Consider the following 22,198-nt stretch of genomic DNA (forward strand, 5'->3'; position numbering starts at 1 on the left):
TTCTACTAGCTTAGTCAAGAGTTCTTCACTTTCTCCGTTTTCCTCCTCTATTGATTAAACTGTTGAGAATGGAACATTCTACCTCTATTTCTGTTATATTGGTGGTTACCCTTACATGATTAACAAAATCTCAATGAATCTTCCTACTCTAGGAAAAACAAGAAAAAGGTTTCAGCATATCTAAAGTATTCTTTCCCATTTTCCATTTTATTTTTGTCTAATTTTTAGTCCCTCGTTTTAAAATCCCCCAAATTATTTTTTTTTTATAGTTAATGCTTCTTTAGAGCAACCAGTATGTTTACTGGTTTCTTTTCTGACTATTATTTAGTACACACTCTGCCTTGAATTTTCTTCTTACTGAAGCCATCCCTTCAACAAAGAGTTTGTAGGTGAGAAACCCTTTCTGCCTTGTGTTGTTGAAAAAAATTTATATTTCATCTTCATTCTCGAATAAGATGAGCTAAGTGCAGGCTTCTCAGCAGGCACTTCTTTTTCTTCTGCACACTGAACAATTTATTCCATTTTCCTCTTGCATCTACTGTTGTCAATGAAAAAACAGTCTTTGGAGAGTCTAGTTGCTAATCCTTGGTAAGTAATCTGACTTCTCTCTTGAGTTATTTACAAGATTTTCCTTTTGTATTCTGCAGTTTCACTGGGATACATCTAGGTATACATTTCCTTTTATTTATCCTTCTCCAGCTCTAGTGTGCTCCTTCAGTCTGGGCCCTTGTCTTTGTGGAAGTCTTTATGGAAAATTTTTAACCATCTTCTCTTTGAATATTGCCTCATGCCCATTTTCTACATTTTCTTCTTCTGAGACTCCTAATGACTTAGCTATCTAACAACAGCTACTTGTTCGGTAGCTAAGCCCTGTCTGACTCTTTGAGACCCCATGGACTGCACTTCCTGTCCTCCACACCAGGCTTCCCTGTCCTTCACTGTCTCCTGGAGTTTGCTCAAACTCATGTCCACTGAATCAAACTCATGTCCACTGAATCAGTGACACCATCCAAACATCTCATCTTCTGTTACACCCTTTTCCTCCTGCCCTCAATCTTTCCCAGCATCAGGGTATTTTCCAGTGAGTGAACTCTTCACATCGGGTGGCCAAAGTATTGGAGCTTCAGCTTCAGCATCAGTCCTTCCAATGAATATTCAGGGTTGATTTCCTTTAGGATCGACCAGTTTGATCTCCTTGCAGTCCAAGGGACTCTTAGGCGTCTTCTCCAACACCACAGCTCAAAAGCATCAATTCTTCAGTGCTCAGTCTTCTTTATGGTCCAATTCTCACATTCGTACGTGACAACTGGAAAGACCATAGCTTTGACTAGACAGACTTTTGTCGGCAAAGTGATGTCTCTGCTTTTTAGTACAATGTCTGGGTTTGTCATAGCTTTTCTTCCAAGGAGCAAGTGTCTTTTAATTTCATGACTGCAGTCACCATCCACATTGATTTTGGAGCCCAAGAAAATAAAATCTGCCACTGTTTCCATTTTTGCCCCATCTGTTTGCCATGAAATGATGGGACTAGATGCCACGACCTTTGTTTTTTGAATGCTGAGTTTTAAACCAGCCTTTCACTCTCCTCTCTCACCTGACTTTCAACTACTCTTTAAGATTCTCTGTCATTCATCCCTCAATGCTGCCTATGGGGGATTTCTCAGATATAGCTTCCAGTTCACTAATCTTTTCTTAAATTGTGTCCAATCTGTTTAATTTATCCCTTGATTTTTTTTATTCCAATGGCCATATCCTCTATTTTTAGAAGTTCTGTTGGGTTTTTTTTTTTAAATCTTTCTATTCAGTTTTCATACCATGCTGTTACGGATAGGGGTCTCATTTATTTTGTCTGTTTTGTTTCTTTGTTTTTGCATTTACCTCATGGTCTCTTTTGGAGAAGGAAATGGCAACCCACTCCAGTGCTCTTGCCTGGAGAATCCCAGGGACTGGGGAGCCTGGTGGGCTTCCAACTATGGGGTCACACAGAGTCAGACACGACTGAAGCGACTTAGCGGAGCAGCAGCAGGGTCTTTTTTAGAGTGTTTCATGATTTCCGCTTCGGAGCGCTGACTCTCCTGTTTCCTGCATCTGCTACATCTCCCTCATGGTGATTTGCTTCCTTATGTGATTTGTCATCCTTTGTCATGAGTTCATCTTCAGAAGTGACAGGGGTGCTTGGGGGTTTTTTTAAAGTCTTATGTGCCCGGGGTTGAAAGAGTGTCTTTCTCAGCAGTTTTTTGTTTTTTTCCTATTTTTTCTGCTTTTCACACCACAGATATAGACCACACTCCTGCCTGACATGCAGACCTGAGTTTCAGGTTCATTGGGGTAACTTTTGTTGAACATCTGCACTTGTCACTTTCTCAGGCTTGTGGGTAGCGGTATATTTTGGCCCCTTTTTCAAGAACAGGGTAGCCTGTTGAGACCCTGGAATGTACAGAAGTCATGTCCTGCTCCTCAGCCTCTTACAGGTCCCTCCTGGGTGTCCGAGCCCAGACTTCCGAACCTCTCCACCCCTGAAGCCCCCACAGCCTCTGATTCCTCGCACCACCCACTTTTAGACTTTCTCTTTGTCTCTGGTACCTGGGATCATCCCTGTCTTTCAAGTTCAGCTTAAAATTTTTTTTTCCACATATAAGGAGTGAGAGGAGTCCAGCCACCTTTCTCAGTTCCCATTTTACCAGAACCACCCCCTACGCTGCCCCATCTCTGAATGCTGCCGATAGCAGGGAGCTCCCTACCTCCCAAGAGGCTGGAGAGAGTCAAACCTTGTCACACTAGGGAATGATGGGCGGTCGAAGGCAGGTTTCCTCCAGGTGGCTCGGGTGGAAGGGAGGCCAGGATGAGGGTTGGCAGGTGACATCACAAGCCAGCTCTCCAGCCAGAGTTTGTCAGAACAGAAGCCCGGGGGCTGCTGGGTCTCCTTCATCCTGGGGCCTCCCGGCGAGGACGTGCATCATGAACCTTGCTGGTGTGTCTGGGGCCAGAGGAGCCTTAGTGGCGGGACAGCATCATCACGAACTCTGCAGGAAAGAAGGGGCGGGGCTTGAGCCGGTCCAGGTCAGCCATCCCAGGAGGCACTGGGCTCGGCCAGGGAGCCAGAGGGATCGGGCTTGGTCTGGGAGGAGGCTCACCATCAAAGTCCACGGTGCCATCCCCATTGAGGTCCACTTCTTGGAGCATCTCGTCCAGCTCAGGACCCACCAGTGGCTCCCCCAGCAGACCCGGTGCTGCCTCCCGCAGCTCTGCCACCGTGATCCGCCCATCCCTGTCCCTGTCAAACTGCGATTCCAGCGGGACTCAGCCCTCCTACCCTCTTCCTGGGCCCACCGCCACCCTGCCTGGACACCCCCACTTCATCCAAACCCTCCTCCTCCTCCCAGACTGAGGCCGTGAACCCCTGCCCCCGGGGAAGCCCTCCGAGGTAGACCCCCAGCCGGGAGTGAGCCAAACCCTCTCCGACCCCTGTCCCAGCCCTAGTCCCACCAGCTGCAGGGCTCGGGGCCTCCAGAGGCTGAGGCTCCCAGTCGCCCCTGAGGCCAGCAAGGACGCCACCCAGCACCCACCCACCCACCAGCCCCCCGGGGGCCCCGCACCTCGCGGAAGGCAATTCGCAGCTCCCGCAGCCCCAGCATGTGAGCCGTCTCCTCCCTCAGCTTCGGGCCCATCATCTCCACGAACTCCTCGAAGTCCACGCGGCCACCCACTGCGGACCCAGGCAGAGGTTCACAGTCGTGAGGACTGGGGCCCAGGGAGGGACCCCAGCCCCTCACCCACTCTGCGTTCAGGAAGGATACCAGCTTCCATGACCCCAGGGGTGGGAGGCTGCAGCCCGGGGCTCTGCTGGGGGCAAGATGCTCAAGGGCTCTCAGTGAAGCACCAGGTGTGGGGGCCTGAGACCAGGCTGGGGAACCAGACAGCCCCGGATTCAAAGCCTGGCTGTCCCACTGATGCTGTGACCTCGGATGACTCTTTGGACCTGCCTCCCCACTGGAGGACAGGGTACTATTGCGGTTGGAGTCCATGGCTATAAAGTGCCGGCACCCGACAGGTAGCAGTAAAAACACCTTAGAAGCATACACAGGTAGTCCCTGGATTCTCAGAGGCCATCAATTATAAAAAGCGCCAATGGTCCATGAATAGCTTCAGGAGAAAGAAAGAGGCATGACACTAAATATTCACATCAATTGTAAATCACATCCCATTTTGGGAACTGTAAGGGAAAAAAAATTGCTGGTGTCCTGTGATGAAAGGAACCTGATATTTGATAAATCAGCTGTAGTGTTGGAGAAGACGAAAGTCCCTTGGACTGCAAGGAGATCCAACCAGTCCATCCTAAAGGAAATCAACCCTGAATATTCATTGGAAGGACTGATACGGAAGCTGAAACTCCAATATTTTGGCCACCTGATGCAAAGAACTGACTCATTGGAAAAGACCCTGATCTAGGAAAGATTGAAGGCAGGAGGAGAAGGGGACAACAGAGGATGAGATGGTTGGATGGCATCACCAACGTGATGGATATGAGTTTGAATAAGCTCCAGGAGTTGGTGATGGACAGGGAAGCCTGGCGTGCAGCACTCCTTGGGGTCACAAAGAGTAGGACACAATTGAACTGAACTGAACTGATACTCACACAAGAGTATCAGACATTAAATGCCCGTCAGACATTTAATCGCAAGGAGTGGTCAGGGTTCTGTCCCACTCGGCCTCACCAACAAACCTTAAAAGGCTCTTTTCAGGATGATCAGAGAGAGGCAGAGACAGCCCAGGTGGCTGGCACCAGCACGGACCGTTTTATCTCAGTTAGAGATGGGGGTCCCCAACCTGAGTCCCGAGGGCCTCTCGTGGATCACCCGGTGCCTTCCTAGTCCCCCTACCCTCCGTGGCCTGGGGCCAATGTCATCAAACTGTCCTGGAAACTGCCATCCCCCCACCCCACACTCCACCATCATCCCTGTCTGCCAGAGCCACCGCCCAACACCCCTCGGTTCCGGGAACCTTGAGGCAGGGAAAGGACCCCGGTGGCAAAGCCAGGTGGCTCCGCCCACTCCCCCGCCCCACCCCGGGGAGGTGGGGTCAAGCACTGACTCCGCATCTTGACGTGCTGGGAGACCTCGATGAGCTCCATCTCGGTGGGCATGTAGCCCAGCGTCCGCATGCACTCGCCCAGGTCCCGGTAGCCGATATAGCCGTCGTGGTCCGTGTCAAACTCCTCGAAGGCGGCCTGAAGCTCTGCAGGGGAGGGAGGTCAGACTCAGGCAGCCAGCCAGGCTCTGGGACACCTCCCGCCCACAGCTCCCAGCGGGGGCCACTCACCATCCAGCTCCTCGGGGCCCAGCTCTCGGTCCTGCAGGGGCATAGTCCAGCATGTCCCCGGGGCCATTCGGGGCTCTGGCCAGCCTTCCTCCTCCAGCCCTGGCCCACAGTGGCCTGGGCAGGGCCCGTCCCACAAGGGCGGGAGAAGGCAGCTGAAGTCCCAGGAGAAGAGTTGACCCCCTTCCTGCTCCTGGGGGCCCCGAGCTGCCACAGACCCCTGGGTTAGTGGTCTAGCTCCACCCATTGCCCAGGCTGCCCCCCAACTGCAGAAACCTGGCCCCCACAGCCCGGCTCCTGAGTCTGGAGCAGAAACTGGAGGAGGCCTGAGTATTAGGGGAAGGGTGGACTGAACCTGAGCCCATGAGTACCAACCCCACCCCCAGGCCCCCCAACCCTAGCCCGGGCCCTCCTGACCTTCCCGAAGATGCGGTTGAGCAGGGGCCCATATGTCCTCTGAGCAGCATCGTGCTGGGGGCCAGGACGGTGCCGGTGGGACTGGCGACGAGGGGCTGGCCCAGGGGCCGAAGGGATGGGCCCCTCCTGCCCTTCTCCTGTCCTGGAGGGGGTCTTGCTGCTCCCCGGGGCCTCAGGACCCTGCTTGGGCGTCTGCTCCCCAGAGCTGCCAGGGCCCTTCCAGGACCCTCGGAGCCCCTTCTCCCTCTTGCTGCTTCTCTTCCTCATCAAGGGGGGCTCCTCAGCACCACTGCTGGAAGCCAGGACCCCCTCGGGGGGCTTCTGTGGTCCAGGGGCCGGGTCTGGGCCATGCCGCCCCCTCCCCTGCGCTTCGGCCATGTGGAGAGGGGTGACAGGGCTCAGAGAAGTGGCACCAGGGAGCACCCCTGCTTCTCAGGACCCATAAAGCTGCTTATACTCTGCCACCCCAAGGGCTGATGACCAGGGATCGGGCCCTGAGGGGGATTAAGGTAAGTGAGTCAGGCAGCCCAGGCCCTAATCCCACCCTCTGCCTGCGGGTGGCCAGATCGGCAGAGCCGATCCGTCAAGGGAACCAGCCTCAGCAACACGGGGTGCCAGGACAGAGTGGCCGCAGGGAGCTTCGGACTCCAGCTCTGCCACTCATGAGCTGGGAGACCCAGCAGACCCACCTCTCTGTCTCAGTTGCCTCATCTATAAAATGGGAGCAGTATTGCTGAAGCACCAGAGAGCCCAATTGTCTGACACGAGCAGGACACAGCTACCTCAGGACATGGGGAAGCATCTCAGGCAGGAGGAAGAGTGTGTACAAAGGTGGGAGGTGGGAGGGAGGACAAGTGACCCCTCTGTGGGCAACATCCCACCGGAGCAGGGGTGTGTGAAAGGAGGGAAGAGAGGCCAGATCACAGGGGCTTGGAATCCGGATGATTGACGGTCACGGGGGTGACGTCAGAGGAGGTGCACCCTGGGGGACCCAGAACCTGCTCTGAGCTGGAGGGGCCTAAGCGGAGGGGTTTTGGCCATCTGGCCCTGTCAAGGATAGGGGGGCCTGGCTGGTCACTTGGCCCCACTGGGCTGGGGTTAGGGTTTCCCCGGCGAGCAGTCCATGAAAGATTGATGTCCTCTCAGCTTGGGTTTCATGCCAGCAGCCTTAGTGCCGCCGGGCACCATGCAGCAGGCCCCGGTGTGGGGCTGTGTGGACGACCGGACCTCTGGGCAGGCAGACACACCCTGCTCCTTCCAGCCAGCGGCCTGCACCTCACAGGTAAGCCAGGCCTTGCCAGTTGGAGCCTCGGGGGTGCCCTGGGCTCTGATCCAGTAAAGAATGGAGCTTGCAGAGTGGAGTCAGCCTGAGTAAGGGCCCTGGGGGTGGGGAGACCACAGGCTAAAGGTCAAATGGCTTGAGCTACGAGCCACAGGCAGCACCCAGGCTTTCTGGGACATCTGGTTTTTCCACCTCAGAGGGAGCCTCCCTCCCCCCACTAAGGAGGTAGGGGAGGGCAGCAGGCTTCCTGGGACTCAGCCACCCTCATCTTCATCATGCCACTGAGCCCCTTACTCTCTTTTCTAATGAGTAACCCCAGGGGACAAGGGAGCCCCCTCCCCCTCTGCCCCAGACTCTCTGTCCACTCTTGGGCCCAGGAGACCTTAACACTTTCCCTTTGGAATCTTTTTGTTTGTTTGTTTTGGCTGCACCACATGGCTTGCAGAATCTTAGTTCCCCTGCCAGGTATTGAACCCCTATCCCCTGCAATGAAAGTGTGGATCTTTAACCACTGGACCACCAAGGAAGTCTGAATCTCAAACTCTTGAACCCAGGATACGGACAAAAAGGGAGCCTGTGATGCTCTGATCATTTGGGGTTGTTTTGTTTTGGCCGCACCATGCAGCCTGAGGGATCTCAGTACCCCCACCAGGGACTGAGCCCAGGCCCACAGCAGGGAAAGCCCGGGTCCTAACCAGTGGGCCACTAGGGATTTCCCCAGTGGTTTTTAAACTGTGCTCCCTGGAGTCCTAAGGGTGCTGTCCCTCCTTTAACCTGAGCACACCCTTTAAGTCCACACAGGAGTTCTGCTATAGTATCTTACTGAAATGAATTTGAAAGCCTCTCGTTTGGTCTGCATGGACACAGCAGTGTTTTGGGCAGCAAAATAATTAGAGTTCTGCCCTTGCATAAGTCACCTTCCTCTGCTTACCTGTAGGCTGGATTGCAGGAAGACTAGGTAAGGCAGTCTGTTGAAAGTCCCCGTCAAAGGCTAACGACCCCAAAGGTGATGACGATGGCCCAGAGAGGGACAGCGACTTCCACGGAGACGCACAGCATCCGCTCTTTCCTTTTCAGTCATTCATGTCTTCATTGATTCACCAGGTGCCCACTCCATGTCCAGTAAGGCACTGGGGACCCCAGATAGACACTGCTATGGAAGCCAACCTGGGTGCCCCTGGCCGCCGGCCCCGCACAGAGCTCGACGACGAGGACTACCCGCAGGGTGGCTGGGACACGGTCTTCCTGGTGGCCCTGCTGCTCCTGGGGCTGCCGGCCAATGGGCTCATGGCATGGCTGGCCGGCTCGCAGGCCCGGCAGGGCGCGGGCACGCGGCTCGCTCTGCTCCTGCTCAGCCTGGCTCTCTCTGACTTTCTGTTCCTGGCGGCAGCGGCCTTCCAGATCATGGAGATCCAGCATGGCGGGCACTGGCCACTGGGGACGGCTGCCTGCCGCTTCTACTACTTCCTCTGGGGGGTGTCCTACTCCTCCGGCCTCTTCCTGCTGGCCACCCTCAGCCTGGACCGCTGCCTGCTGGCGCTGTGCCCTCGCTGGTACCCTGGGCGCCGCCCAGCCCGCCTGCCCCTCTGGGTCTGTGCTGGGGTCTGGGTGCTGGCCACCCTCTTCAGTGTGCCCTGGCTGGTCTTCCCCGAGGCCGCCGTCTGGTGGTACGACCTGGTCATCTGCCTGGACTTCTGGGACAGCGAGGAGCTGCCGCTGCGGATGCTGGAGATCCTGGGGGGCTTCCTTCCTTTCCTCGTGCTGCTCGTCTGCCACGTGCTCACCCAGGCCGCCGCCTGCCGGCCCTGCCGCCGCCACCAGCCTGGGGCCCCGGCCTGCCGCGGCTTCGCCCGGGTGGCCAAGACCATTCTGTCAGCCTACGTGGTCCTGCGGCTGCCCTACCAGCTGGCGCAGCTGCTGTACCTGGCCTTCCTGTGGGACTTCTACGCCGGCTACCTGCTCTGGGAGGCCCTGGTCTACTCTGACTACCTGATCCTGCTCAACAGCTGCCTCAGTCCCTTCCTCTGCCTCCTGGCCAGCGCCGACCTCCGGGCCCTGCTGCGCGCCGTGCTCGCCTCCTTTGCGGCCGCTCTCTGTGAGGAGAGGCCGGGCAGCTTCATGCCAGCTGAGCCACAGACCCAAATGGACTCTGGGGATCAGATGGTACCAGGGCCAGTGGCTGAGGCCCAGCCACAAGTGAACCCCTCAGCCAAGCAACAGGCAAACCCTGCAGCCCAGCCACAGGAGGACGACGAGGGCCCACCCCAGCTGGATTCTGGGGCCCAGTCACAGGCAAGCCCCAAGGCCCAGCAGCCCCCCGGGCCCACTACCAGCTCAGCCCCCAGTGCCTGTGAGGAAGCCTCCTCCATGCCAGCCATGGATTCCACCCTAGAGGCCCCCGTGAACCCGGCCATGCCTGCTGCCTCTGAGGGAGAAGGCCCCAGAGGCGCTCCCCGAGAAGAGGCCCCGGGCCCAGGCCCCACGTGAGGGCTCGGGAAAGTCCAGGCCCGCCAGGACAGCAGAAGAGCCGGGGGAGACGGGGAACCAGCCCGTCAGAGAGGAGGATGGGTAACGTGGGGGAAGTTCGCGTGGAAAACCCCTACCAAGTCCCTTGGGCCTGGCAGACGGGGCTTGGGGGACATGATCATGAAGCAGCCAGAACCCCGTAAGGTTTGTTGAACGTCACGTCCCTGGTCCCAGCAAGCTCTTGCAGGCTTGGCCCCCACACAGTGGCCCAGCACCGCCCCCCAAGCTACCACAGGTGATGATGTCCTGTGGGTTCGGCTCTCCAATGCCCCCCAGACTCCACGGACAGCCTCCTCCTTAGCCTAGGTCCTGCAGGACAAAGACGGGCAGGGCGACTTCCCTAGGCTTGATCCAACCTTCCCTCAATCCTTCCCTCCCTGCCCTCCTCCCTATCCTGACCTCTCACCTGGATACAAGGAGCCCAGGAGGAAGTCCCGACAGAGAAGGGAGGCATGCAGGAGCCATCGGGAGCCTGGGGCCTTAGCGGCCCACAAGCGGACTTGGCAGCCTTCTCCTCCAATCCCCTACCCCAACAGGCAGTGAGGCTGGGGCCGGACTTCCTTTAGCAAGGTGGTGAGCACAGAGGCAAGAGCGAGCAGGCCTGGATTCCAATCCGGCTCCGGGTGACTCTGGACAAGCAGCTTCACCCTCCGAGCTCCTGTTGCATCTGGCATCATGAGGATTAAATGAGAAGGTGTGTGAGGTGCTGGCAGGAGCTGGCACACAGAAGGGGCTCAGAGAACAGATGCTTCGTGGACATCCAGGGAGGCAGGGCCTGGGGATGATGGAAGGAGGGGGCATCTGGCCGGAGCACCTGGGATCCTGTGAGCTTCCGGGAAGATGAGCTGTGCCAATGATCAGCTGTGCCCATGACCGGCTCTGGGCTGCAGATGGCCAGGTGGCCTGAGAGAACTTGAGGCCACCTCTGTGCCTTGGGCAGCTCCAGGGTACTTCAAGCTCTGCTACGTTTGAGGGTTCAATGAGTGTTCACCTGCCCACCCCCCACCACGGAGGAGGCACAGCGTGCCCTGGTCCTGCCTCTGCCTCAGCCCCTTCCATGCTCTCAGCCCAGATGCAGAGATGGGAAGATGTCCCAGCAGAGAACTCTGGGGACCAGTGGCTCCAGGGACAACACAGGCCCCTTGGAGGTCACACGGTGTCTCCAAGCAGAGCCGGCCTCTTCCGTCTCCAGCTGCAGACCCTGCAAGAAAAACTAGGAAGTGCTGAAGGTCTATTTTCAGACTCCCCCACCCCACTTCCTTTTCATACTCGTCACTCTCTTCTGGCACTCACCCCACCCAGCTTTCTCTCAGTCCCTGGGGTTCTAAAACCATGAACTCTTTCTCCTCTCACCGCCCCCATTCCCTTAAGCTCAGCATTATGACCTTTAGAAGCTGAGGGTTGCCCTTACCAGAAGGTGTAAAGGATGATGACCTTTTAAGTGCTACCCTTCCCAGCGGTGCTTGCTACAAAGGCAGGCTGAAGTGGTTCGCTAAGATCTGGCTTCTGGTTCCCAGGCCTGTCTTTGCCTCAGTTTTCTCCTCTGTAAAATCAGGTGATAATGTTCCCTTTGCAAATTTGGCTGTTGTGATCATTAACCAACCCAGGGATGGAAGCAGACTGGGTGGCGGTGGTGGTGGTGGTGATACTCGCAGCATAATCATAGTACTTCCTGGAATTCTGGCCACTGAAGCTGGTGGGAGAGAGATTTCTAGACAGGCACAAATTGGTTGAATTCATTCATTCAGCAAATATTTATCAAGCACTTGTCAAGTGCTTTTCCAGCCAGCCTTCCATTTTGAATGGGATTAGGGCATGGTCTCCAGTGCCCCTCAGAGGTTGTTTGAATCCTGGTTCTCCACAACTCACCAGGGGTGTGATCCTCAGCAAGGCTATTGGCCTCTTTGAGACTCAGTTTCCTCATCTGTAAAATAGGGATCAAAATAATGGTTCCATTTTCTGAGTGTTAATCCCTGTGTAGTTCGAAGATCCTTGCCTGGCACAGCGTAAGTGCTTAATAATTGTTAGCCGTTAATTTGATTACACCAGTGGGCATCCCTGGGCTTCACTCAGGCCCAGAACAGTGCTGACCCACCAGAGCCCATGTGGCAGCATCCTGCCCACCAGGCATTGCCCCCACCACCACACAGCCTTCTCCTCCACTTTCCAAATGTTTCCACACTCCCCACCCTATTGGACTTGTCCACTTCCTGAGGGCAGGGTGTGCGCTATGGCCCCCTCACAGAATGCCCCTCCTCCTTCTCCCAGGCAGGGGTCCTAAAGCCTTTCCATATGACAGGCAGATCAGGGATTAAATCCTCAGTGCCAGCCATCTGGCTTCACCTCTGGTCCATCCTCCTAACCCCACCTCTTGGAGAATCTCTCCTTCAAGGTCCCAGGAGGGACCCCCCACTCATAATGGGTACTTGCTATCCAGGAGAAAGAGCAGCATCATGAAGGGTTTTGTGAGATGAAGAGGAGTTCTCCTGCTAGCCCACAGAGGAGGGTTTTGTATTGGGGGAAACGTGCACACCCAAGGCCAGAGGGGATGAAAGGAGGGCTTACCCCCCACACTCCACAGCCCCTCCACCTCATGCCTAACACACTCAATGGGGCTGGGCTCCTGTGGCCCATTGGAAGATTCATGCCTTCTACAGGTGAGAGACACACCTCCCTCTCCTTCATAGGGACCAGACATGGACTCTGAGAGCTGTGAATATGAACATTTTTCAATTATGCATTCAGAGCTGCTGTTCATTCATTCATTCAATATACATTAATTGAGCACAGACTGTGTGCTAGGTCTTGTTCTAGGTACCAGGGATCCAGAGAGAAACAAGGCCAAGTGTGGTCCTCATTTGCTGACATCTTAGTGGGACGAGGCAGACAAACAGCAAATACACAGATAATTAGGGAATTCCCTGGCAGTCCAGTGGTTAGGACTCTCATTTTTACTGCTGACAGTGTGGATTTGATTCCTCATCAGGGAACTAAGATCCCACAAGCTTCTCAGTGCGGCCAAGAATAAAAAATAAATGAAAGCAAATATACAACAGTTATATAATATAACACAAGGTGTTAAGAACATACAGGGGGAACAAGTAAGGACCAGAGAGTGATGGGTGAGGGGGATGGTCAGGGAGGGCCCTCAGAGGAGAAGACATTTGAGCTGAGACCTGGAGGAAGTGAGGGGTGGAGCCTTTTCAAGATGGTGAGGGGAGAATTTCCAGATGGAAGGAACAGGATGTGCAAAGGCCCTGGGGTGGGAAGGAAGGTGGTATATTGCAGGGATAGGAGGGTCAGTGTCACTGGACCACGTGCTCAGGGAGGATGGAGGATGGGAACAGGTGGAGGAGGGGCGATGACTGTGGGCGTTGCATCAAGTGGTAATGAAGGGCAGGGTGAGGGGCAGGGGATCTAGTGTGGGCTTTAGTCAGACCCCTGGCTATTGCCTGGGGGGACATGATGGAGAAGGAAGTTTCGTGACTGCCTTCCCTCTTCCAAGCCTCCCACACTCTGTTCTGGGCTGGAAGGTCTGGCCTGTCCTAGGAGTTATGGAGCAGGGGGAAAGCAAGGGTTTTGGCATCAAACAGAGACTGAATACCCGATTGGAGGGTGCAGATCCTGCCTGTGGGACTTACAGGGACACCTAAGCCTCCCATTAGAAAAGACTCGGAGGCTGGGAAAGATTGAAGGCAGGAGGAGAAGGGGACGACAGAGGATGAGACGGTTGGATGGCATCACCGACTCAATGGACATGAGTTTGAGTAAACTCCAGGAGTTGGCGATTGACGGGGAGGCCTGACGTGCTGCAATCCACGGGATCACAAAGAGTCGGGGACGACTCAGTGACTGAACTGAAGCCTCCCAGGGTGGGAGAGGGATGGGTAGATCGGGGAGGCCAGTCTCAGGAGCTGGCCGGAGGAGGGAGGCATCTGTGGACAAACTTCCAGGCTTTGCAGGGAGGTGGTTAAGGAAAGCAGGGAAGGTATGAGGGTTCTGGAGGTCATAGCACTATTTCTCTTTTTAATAAGGAGGCCGGGCAGGACCCAAAGGTGTGCAGCAGGAAGAATAGCAGGGCTGGGCCTTCCATTCGCCTTATGAAACACCAATGTTTTATTTACGTTGTACCAAGAGTAGGTACCTTTGTCACTTAAGAGGCACATGAATATATAGTCCTTCAGTCGCTAAGTCTTGTCCGACTCTGGCTTTGCCACCCCATGGACTGCAGCACGCAAGGCTTCCCTGTCCTTCACCATCTCCCGAGTCACCTCACGAGTTTGCTCAAACTCATGTCCATTGAGTCGGTGATGCCATCCAGTCGTCTCATCTTCTGTCGCCCCTCCTCCTCCTGCCCTCAATCAGGGTATATTTTGGAGTCAAGGTGAAAGTACGCACTGAGGTGGGGGACTGGGAGGGCGGGGCTGCACCCGACCCTGGCGACTCCTGAGGAGGCCGACAAAAGGAGCAAGACGGGGAACCGGCTCGAGTCTGCGGCCAGGCTGCACCACTCGGGCCCCATCTTCATCCCGGCCCCTGCCCCTCTGCCCGAGGGGTACCCGGGGGTCCGAGGGGGCGGGGCTGGCCCAGGCCCGCCCAGGCCCCGCCCCCGGCCCCGCCCCCGGCCCCTGGAGTCTTCGGCCCAGCGCTCCTCGCTCCTGGCCATCAGGCTCCTGCCTGCAGCCTCCAGCCCCGCCCTTCCACGCGTGACCTCGGCCCCGCCCCCGTGAGGCCCGCCCCGCCCCCTGTCCCCCGCCTCTTGCTCCTCTGTCACTTCCTGATTCCCGCTTCCTGCTTCCCAGAGACTGGGATCCGGAGCCACCCGAGGACGGTGCTGCAGCCTCTCGGAGTCCCTGGTGAGCACGATGGATTGGGGCTGGGGGCGCGGGCGTGGGGGTCAGGCGGGACTTCGGGGGCAGATCGCGGGGAGCTGGGATGGGGGTCGCAAGTCCGAGGAGCACTCCCCCTCCGCGGCGCCCCACCGTCAGTCCCAACTCCCGTTGGCTGCTCAGTCTCTCCCCTGAGGAGCCAGAATCCTTGAAGTTAGACTCCTGTTTCACCTTGGACCCCGTTCCGAGCTCGGAGGCTCGGTGGCTGGGAGCGGCGTCCCGACCCCGCCCAGTCCTGCCGGACCCCCTGGCCCGGCCTGGGGCTCCCTGCACATTCCTGCAGGCACTGCACATTCCGTGGGACCCAGCACTGTGGCCTAACGCAGCGCCCCAGGGGAGATCATTCCTGCCTCCTCTGTCTGTCATCCCCATCACCCTGCTACCAAATCCTGAGAGGAAAGGGCCCTGCTGGCGACTGAGACCCACCAAGAAGCTAGGCTTGCACTGGCTGGGCACCTCCCACCTCCCCAACACATACCTGGGAGAGGCCCCCCAAACCCCTCAGGTCTCAGCAGTGACTTTGCTGGAGGTCAATGCATTTCTACCTTCAGATCCCCCTTGAAGAGAGGCAGCCAGATCTGCACTGTGACCCTATTTTGTAACCGGGAAACTGAGAACCGGGCAGGTTATAAGGACCAGATCACCAGCTGCATCCTCCCCAACACCCTTCGTGCAGCCCTGGGAGGGTTTAGGAGTTGTCAGGATGGGCAAAGGCTAACCTATGCTTCTCCATCCTGCAGTCATGTTTCGCAAAGTGGTCCGGCAGAGCAAATTCCGACATGTGTTTGGGCAGCCTGTCAAGAATGACCAGTGCTATGAGGACATTCGAGTGTCCCGTGTCACCTGGGACAGCACCTTCTGCGCCGTCAACCCCAAGTTCCTGGCAGTGATTGTGGAGGCCAGCGGGGGTGGCGCCTTCCTGGTGCTCCCCCTAGGCAAGGTGGGTCCCGTTGCAGCTGGGGAGAGACTGGAGGCAGCTTGGTCACATCTGCCAGGTCTCCGCTCACTTCAGAGCCCATAAAGTGCCCATCCCCACACTGCTGAGCAGGTGTTAGAACCCAGATTTACTGCCCAGGAGGTGCTAACACACATGGAGAAGGTTTGTTTTTTTTTTTTATTGCCAAGGAATCAGGGTCAGAGGCAACTTTTCCTGCTCACCCGGTGACATCTGTGAGGAGGAGGTGGGTCAGGAGCAGGCAGAGCCAGAGTCACACCTGGGGCACCTGTGTCCCAGGCGGGACCACATCACCCCCTGTCATTCCCCGTCCATGGAGGGGAGGACTCAAGCTCTGGGAGGGACGGAGCCTGGGCCTCCTTGGGCCCCCTTGACTGCCGCCCCCCTCATGCCTGCAGACCGGTCGCATTGACAAGGCCTACCCGACAGTGTGTGGACACACAGGACCGGTCCTGGACATCGACTGGTGCCCCCACAATGACGAAGTCATCGCCAGTGGCTCGGAGGATTGCACAGTCATGGTTAGGCGTGGGGAGGTGGCGGGGCGGGGTCACAGGTATGCTTCAAGGCTCCTGAGAGTGGGGCCAAGCAGGGACTTCCGCTGACCTCCCCGCTTCCCCCACCCCACCCCACCCCCGTGCCCCGACAGGTGTGGCAGATCCCGGAGAACGGGCTGGTCTCCCCACTGACAGAGCCGGTGGTGGTGCTGGAGGGGCACACCAAGAGAGTGGGCATCGTCACCTGGCACCCAACTGCCCGCAACGTGCTGCTAAGCGCAGGTCTGCACTGTGGCTCCTGGCCCCGCCCCATGGCCCCTCGCCACGCCCTCTCCCAGCCCCGTCACACGGGGAAGCTGAGGCCCACGGAGGTCGAAACACCCGCTCTGGTGCCCAGAGGGTGGTCAGAGCTGATGGCGCCCCCGCCCGGCAGGCTGCGACAACATGGTGCTCATCTGGAACGTGGGCACGGCGGAGGAGCTGTACCGCCTGGACAGCCTGCACCCCGACCTCATCTACAACGTCAGCTGGAACCGCAACGGCAGCCTCTTCTGCACCGCATGCAAGGACAAGAGCGTGCGCGTCATCGACCCCCGCCGCGGGACCCTGGTGGCGGTACGCGGCCCGGAGGGTGAGGACTACCGCGGACCGGCAGAGGGGTTCTCTTGGGGCACCGTACAGACTAATCCCTCGGTCTCCTCCGCAGGAGCGGGAGAAGGCTCACGAGGGAGCCCGGCCCATGCGGGCCATCTTCCTGGCCGACGGCAAGGTGTTCACCACGGGATTCAGCCGCATGAGCGAGCGGCAGCTGGCGCTCTGGGACCCAGTGAGTGGCTGTGGCCGCCCTGAGGGGCAGACGCAGGACAGGCTCTACCCTGGGCAAGCAGGGCGGAAGTCACCTGGAGAGGCCTGTCCCTCCCAGGTTCTCAACCTGGCCCCTGAGGCATCCAGGACCCCAGTCCTGCTGGTCTCTTCTCTCCCTGTCCCTGCTCTCTGGCCTCCCCCGCCTGCCTCCACATCTGCCCGCAGCAGCATTCTTGGCCCCTGAAAGGCCCCTCCCTCCTTTGCTTGTCTGTTTCCACTCTGGCTGTCCTTGGAGCCCCAGTGCAGAGGCCCCCTCCTCCAGGAAGCCTCCCAGCCCTTCCTCTGAAGTGCCCTGTCCCCCAGCCTTATCCTGTATAGTGACCTCCAGGGGCCCCTCAGGGAAGGGGTTAGTGCTGCCCTGCAGCCTGGCTCCCTGGGGACTTTCTCAGCACCTGGTTGGTGGCCTGGGGGTCTGAAGGCCTGGAATAGGCAAGGAAAAATGGGACCGTGGAGTGGAGGGGAGCCAGCAGGGCGCAGTGGGGCACAACATGTGGGCAGAGGGTGAGAGTGTTAGGGGCAGTGTTGGCTGGCGTGTGAGGCTGGTTGGGGCCAGTCTCAAGCAGGGCTGGGATGATGAGGGGAGGAAGCAGGTTCTGACCTGGCCCGATTGCCCCTCGACGCACGTGCCAGGAAAACTTCGGGGAGCCCATGGCCCTGCAGGAGTTGGACTCTAGCAACGGAGCTCTGTTGCCCTTCTACGACCCTGATACCAACGTGGTCTACGTCTGCGGCAAGGTGGGGCCGGGCAGGGCGGGGGTGGGGTGGTAGAGAAGACAGAGGCAGGCCCTGGCACTGACCCCTGCCCTCCCACCCTCCAGGGCGACTCCAGCATCCGGTATTTTGAGATCACAGACGAGCCTCCCTACATCCACTTCCTGAATACATTCACCAGCAAAGAGCCCCAGAGGGGCATGGGGAGCATGCCCAAGAGGGGCTTGGAGGTCAGCAAGTGCGAGATTGCCCGGTAAGAAGGGCCGCCGAGGAGGCCGGCTGTAGGGGGATGGGGTGGGGGCGGGAGCTGGACCCTAGGCACCCAGGGTGAAAGGTCAGATCACAGGAGGCTATCAGAAACAGAAACTGGCCCACAGAGGCTCCCAGGTCGGGGTAAGCCCATGGGAGGGCCCAGGGGAAGGACTGGATACGAGAGCAGAGGGAACCGGAGAGCAGAGGGAGCCGGAGAGCTGGGAGAGGGGTGGGTTCCAGCCATGGGTCCTCCCTCCGCCGCCTTTCCCAGGTTCTACAAACTGCACGAGCGCAAGTGTGAGCCCATTGTCATGACTGTGCCAAGAAAGGTGAGGCCTCCTTGTTCCCTGCCCACCTGCTCCCTTCTCTAGCAGACAGACCACGCGGGGATGACAGAGGTGAGGCCTTGAGTGGGACGTGGCTAAGTGCGAGTGTAGTCAGTGGGCCACATGGACGCCAGCATGCCCCGCCGGGGCAAGCAGCGATGAGACACAGGGTGAGCTGAGGCCTTGCTCCGGATGGACGCGGGGCAGCCTTGGAGGTAGGCCCTGTAGGAGCCATGGCAAGACCCACCTCCCGGCTTGGGTAGGATCTCCATGAGGGGTGGGTAGTAAGCCAGGTGGAGGCACGGAGGTGGGAGCGGTGAGAACCAGGGAGTCTGGATGCAGTGGAAGGTCCCAGGAGGCGAGGATTCAGCCATGTGTGGCTTGGCCTCGGGGCCCCAGCAAGAGCCTTGAATGAGCTCCGTTTCTCTGCAGCCAGCGTTAACTGAGTGCTGTAGAGCGTGCCAAGCCTGTCCAGGGAGCGGGGCCTCCCCCAGAAGTTCACAATCCTCAGGGCACAGACATGGCTCCCGGAGTCCCACAAAGCACATAGCGGCCCCTGCTTAGGGAGGTGGGAGGAGTCTTCAGAGGGAGCTGTTGGTGGCATCAGAAGGGAAGTGAAAGGACAGATTGGAGCTTTCGAAAGGTCACTAGGGGTCAGGCCATTGGAAGACGGGTTGACGGGCTGCCAGCCTGGAGGTCAGAAGAGTGCCGAGGAGGTGTCTGCTCAGGGTCCAGACGAGAGGACCCTGCAGGTGGGCCCCCAGCTGACCTGGGCCTCCCTCCGCCGACCCCCGGGGCAGTCGGACCTCTTCCAGGATGATCTGTATCCAGACACGGCCGGGCCTGAGGCAGCCCTGGAGGCAGAGGAGTGGGTGAGTGGGCGGGACGCCAGCCCCATCCTCATCTCTCTGCGGGAGGCCTACGTGCCCAGCAAACAGCGGGACCTGAAGGTCAACCGGCGCAACGTGTTGTCGGACAGCCGGCCTGCCACGGCCCCTGGTACCCCCCGCCCGGGGCCCTCCATGCCTGTGGCCTCCACCAACATCGCCGCACTCGCCAGAGCCGGGGTATGTGCCCTCAGCTCAGGGTGGTGTTGCCCAGGTCTGCTGTGCCCCCCGAACCGCTCACTGCCCTCTCTGGGCCCCAGGTCCCTGCCCCATGGTAGGTTTGGGGAGGGCTGCGGCTCCGCAACCCCGGACCCCTTGCTGGTGTCCCTGCAGGAGGCCGGGAAGCTGGAGGAGGTGATGCAGGAGCTGCAGGCACTGAGAGGGCTGGTCCGGGAGCAGGGCGAGCGCATCCGCCGCCTGGAGGAGCAGCTCGGCCGCGTGGAGAATGGAGATGCCTAGGCCCCGGCCACGGCTGCTCCCCTGTGTGACTCAGCCTCCGTCACACCGACTGCGGGCGGGCTGCCCCCTGCCCCCTGCTGAGGGTCTCTGGGGCAGGTTGGGGGGCGCCCTCCCGCGGGCCCAGGCTGGAGCCACCGCCAGGCTTTGGGCTTTGCTCAGCGTTACTGTTGAAGGATTTTTGTACCAAGGAGCACTTCTATTGTGAGGGACCACCTCCCCCGCCCCCAGCCCGCCCTCCTGCTCTGAGGGAGCAGGAGGGTTGGGCTCTATATTTTCATTCCAAATAAAATGCTCTTTCTAAAAAGCCAGGCTGGCCCTTCTGCTGCAAGGGTAGGGCTGGGAAAGGAAGTTTGGGCACCTGGGGATACGGGACACTCTCAAGGCTCACAGATGTGAGAGAGGGGGCCCTGAGCATGCGCCCTCAGTCTTCCCTGACTTCTGTCAGGTAGGAGATCAGAGGCAGAAGCCCTGTGGACGCCTCCAGGGCCTGCCCTGCTTTGAGCCAGGTGCCCAGTTCCTCTGGGTGCCCGGTTGGTTCCTCCTCCTCTCGAAGGCCAGGCCATAGGCCTCATGGCCCCGTGGCCTGGCCGGGGGAGAGGCCGCTGAGGATCTGTGAATCAGGGTGGTCCTGAGAGGCCCCAGGGGCCCACCAGGGTCCCGTGGTGGGAGGGCTGGGCAGGGTGTTCTGGGCAGGAAGCGGAAGTGCCGACGAACCCCAGCTGCCGTCTAGAGCGGGAGCTCTCATTTCGCACTCAACACAGCCAGAGCTGGAGGTGGGGATCCAGCGCTGAGAGGCGACGGACCGATGGTGAGCATGGAGCCGACTGGGTCCTGGGGGCAGGGGCTGCAGGAGGTCAGGGCTGGAATGTCTGGGCCCCCTGAGAGCTAGGGAAGGACCCCCCACAGGCCTGGGGACACTGAGCAGTCAGGTAGAGTTGGTCGTGGGCAGAGGCGGGAGACCCGGGCGGACGGGGCAGAGACTGAGACCTGGGTCTCCCTGGGATTCAGGGGCTGGCCCTCAGCGCCCCACTCTTTGCCCGGCCCCCCCCCAGACCCCTTCAAGGGACTCTCACCTGCTCTGCTCCAGAGCCTGGGACATGCACACCGGCTAGACTTGCTTGCGACCGGGAGCCAGGCAGGCAGCCTGGGTGGGGAAAGGCCTGCCCACACCTCAGCACCCCTCCCCCCTCACACCCCCCCACCTGCCTTGTTCCGACCGCAGGCTTCCTCCGGCAGCTGCACTCACCTCCCCAGTCCCTAGCCCTGCAAGCCTGAGGCCCCCAGGGACCCAATTGAACGGAAATGCTGCAGCTGGGGCAGTCCCACAGCTGGGAGGAAGAGGGGTCTCAGTGACCCCCGTCCTGGGGCTTGGCCAAATGGAAAGAGTCACCTCGGGGTTGGGTGCCTCCCTCCTAAGCCTCAGGAAGAGCCAGCCTTGCCTTCCTTCCCTTCCATCCCCCCACCTCCTGGGGGGAGCAGAGTCTTAACACACTCAGCCAGTATTTCTTGAGCCCCTACTCTGGGCTGGGAGTTGTTTAGGTGTTTAAACCAAGAAGATCCTTGTCTTCCGGGTGGGAAGATAAAACAATAAGCATGGCACACAAGAGCAATCCCCCTGTGTTGGGGAGAGGTGGGTGAACAGGGCTGAGCCGCAGGGGTGAATGTCAAGGTAGGCATCCACCTATGTGAGGCCTCACTGAAAGTGCCCCGAGCCAGGGCGAGCAGGGAGCTGGGGGCACTCGGGGACGGCGCATTCCAGACAGAAGGCACAGCCAGGGCACAGGCCCCAGGCAGGAGCAGGCTTCTGTGGTGCAGTGGGAGGGAGCGGGGCATGGGTGGCCGGCTATCACAGAGCCAGGACAGGCCTTCGGGACTGAGTAAGCACTTAGGCTTTTCTGCTGGACTGTCCCAAAGTTGCTCAAGAGGCAACCAACCCAAGCAGTGAGCCTCTGCCCATCTCCCCACAGGATCTGCCCTGCGCCCTAGGGCTCTGGACCCTGCTGGCCCTGCCCGGGGCCCTGGGCTCGGACAACAGTGCCAAGGGCAACTCCTCGGTCACCGTTGTGCTGCTGCTGCTGCTGCTGCTGCTGCTGGTCACTGGCCTGGCGCTGGCCTGGCGCCGCCTTAGCCGGGACTCGGGGGGCTACTACCACCCGGCCCGCCTGGGCGCCGCGCTCTGGGGCCGCACTTGCCGCCTGCTCTGGGCCAGCCCGCCGGGCCGCTGGCTCCGGGCCGAGCTGGGCTCACCAGATGAGGACCCAGAGCAGCAGGAGGACGAGCCGGACGTGGAAGACGACTACGATCTGGTCAGTGGCCGAGAGGAGCCCAGATCCCAGGAAGAGGAGCGGCAGGGAGAGGGGCCCAGCCTGCCGCAGGCCCTGGAGCCAGCCAGGGCAGCGCACGACGATGACACGGAGGGCGGCCTGGGCCTCGGCTGCCAGGGGCCGGCAGGCTCAGGGGGCAGCGCTGAGGCCCTGCTGAGTGACCTGCATGCCTTCGCCGGGAGCGCGGCCTGGGACGACAGCGCTCAGGCAGTTGGGGGCCAGGGCCTCCACGTCACTGCGCTGTAGGCATAGGCCCTGCAGCCACACCCCAGCCACCATCCCTCTGCTTCCGAGCTGCCGCAGCTGGACACAGCTGCCCTGAACTCAGGTCACCCCTGCTTGGAGAGCCTCGGACTATCACACCCGCCCCAGCCCCCCCAGTAGTTCTGTCCCCAAGTCTGCGTATCCCTGGCCCCTCCAGCAAGGTCATCCATCCCCAGGGGCTCTGGGCAATCAACGGAAATAAACCCTCCAGCTCCACGGATCTGTGGTC

General features: G+C 59.0%; 4 protein-coding genes across 6 annotated transcripts; 3 read left to right on the forward strand and 1 right to left on the reverse strand.

Annotated features, from left to right (window-relative positions):
• Positions 1-345: 345 nt before the first annotated feature.
• On the reverse strand, positions 346-10,545 carry CABP4 (calcium binding protein 4). 3 transcript variants are annotated; one of them, XM_088832081.1, is made up of 7 exons: positions 9,948-10,545; positions 5,734-8,145; positions 5,320-5,350; positions 5,092-5,235; positions 3,597-3,706; positions 3,135-3,282; positions 346-3,023 (listed from the first exon to the last, which is right to left on the reverse strand). In XM_088832081.1, exons 2-7 carry the CDS (start codon positions 6,109-6,111, stop codon positions 2,995-2,997), a joined length of 840 nt encoding a protein of 279 aa, XP_088688207.1. In that variant the 5' UTR covers positions 6,112-8,145; positions 9,948-10,545; the 3' UTR covers positions 346-2,994. The 3 variants fall into 3 exon arrangements, with proteins under 3 accessions (XP_088688207.1, XP_055271352.2, XP_088688206.1); XM_055415377.2 differs by lacking the exon at positions 9,948-10,545 and having other exon boundaries at positions 5,734-7,113; positions 7,947-8,781; XM_088832080.1 differs by lacking the exon at positions 9,948-10,545 and having other exon boundaries at positions 5,734-8,781.
• Positions 8,099-9,955, forward strand: GPR152 (G protein-coupled receptor 152). Its single transcript, XM_055415370.2, has one exon. It carries the CDS (start codon positions 8,099-8,101, stop codon positions 9,500-9,502), a length of 1,404 nt encoding a protein of 467 aa, XP_055271345.1. The 3' UTR covers positions 9,503-9,955.
• Positions 10,546-14,240: 3,695 nt separating the features above from the next.
• CORO1B (coronin 1B) lies at positions 14,241-19,656 on the forward strand. The gene is made up of 11 exons (XM_055415385.2): positions 14,241-14,397; positions 15,171-15,370; positions 15,784-15,906; positions 16,035-16,164; positions 16,316-16,497; positions 16,589-16,708; positions 17,377-17,481; positions 17,565-17,710; positions 17,981-18,038; positions 18,836-19,102; positions 19,256-19,656. The coding sequence occupies exons 2-11, from the start codon at positions 15,173-15,175 to the stop codon at positions 19,379-19,381; spliced, it is 1,455 nt and encodes a 484-aa protein (XP_055271360.2). The 5' UTR covers positions 14,241-14,397; positions 15,171-15,172; the 3' UTR covers positions 19,382-19,656.
• A 375-nt stretch (positions 19,657-20,031) lies between these two features.
• PTPRCAP (protein tyrosine phosphatase receptor type C associated protein) lies at positions 20,032-22,187 on the forward strand. Its single transcript, XM_055415389.2, has 2 exons — positions 20,032-20,189; positions 21,349-22,187. The coding sequence occupies exons 1-2, from the start codon at positions 20,187-20,189 to the stop codon at positions 21,949-21,951; spliced, it is 606 nt and encodes a 201-aa protein (XP_055271364.2). The 5' UTR covers positions 20,032-20,186; the 3' UTR covers positions 21,952-22,187.
• Positions 22,188-22,198: the final 11 nt, after the last annotated feature.

Source organism: Moschus berezovskii, chromosome 25, assembly GCF_049115385.1.
Source record: "Moschus berezovskii isolate FMDL1 chromosome 25, NW_MosBer_1.0, whole genome shotgun sequence".
NCBI classification, from domain to species: Eukaryota; Metazoa; Chordata; class Mammalia; order Artiodactyla; family Moschidae; genus Moschus; species Moschus berezovskii.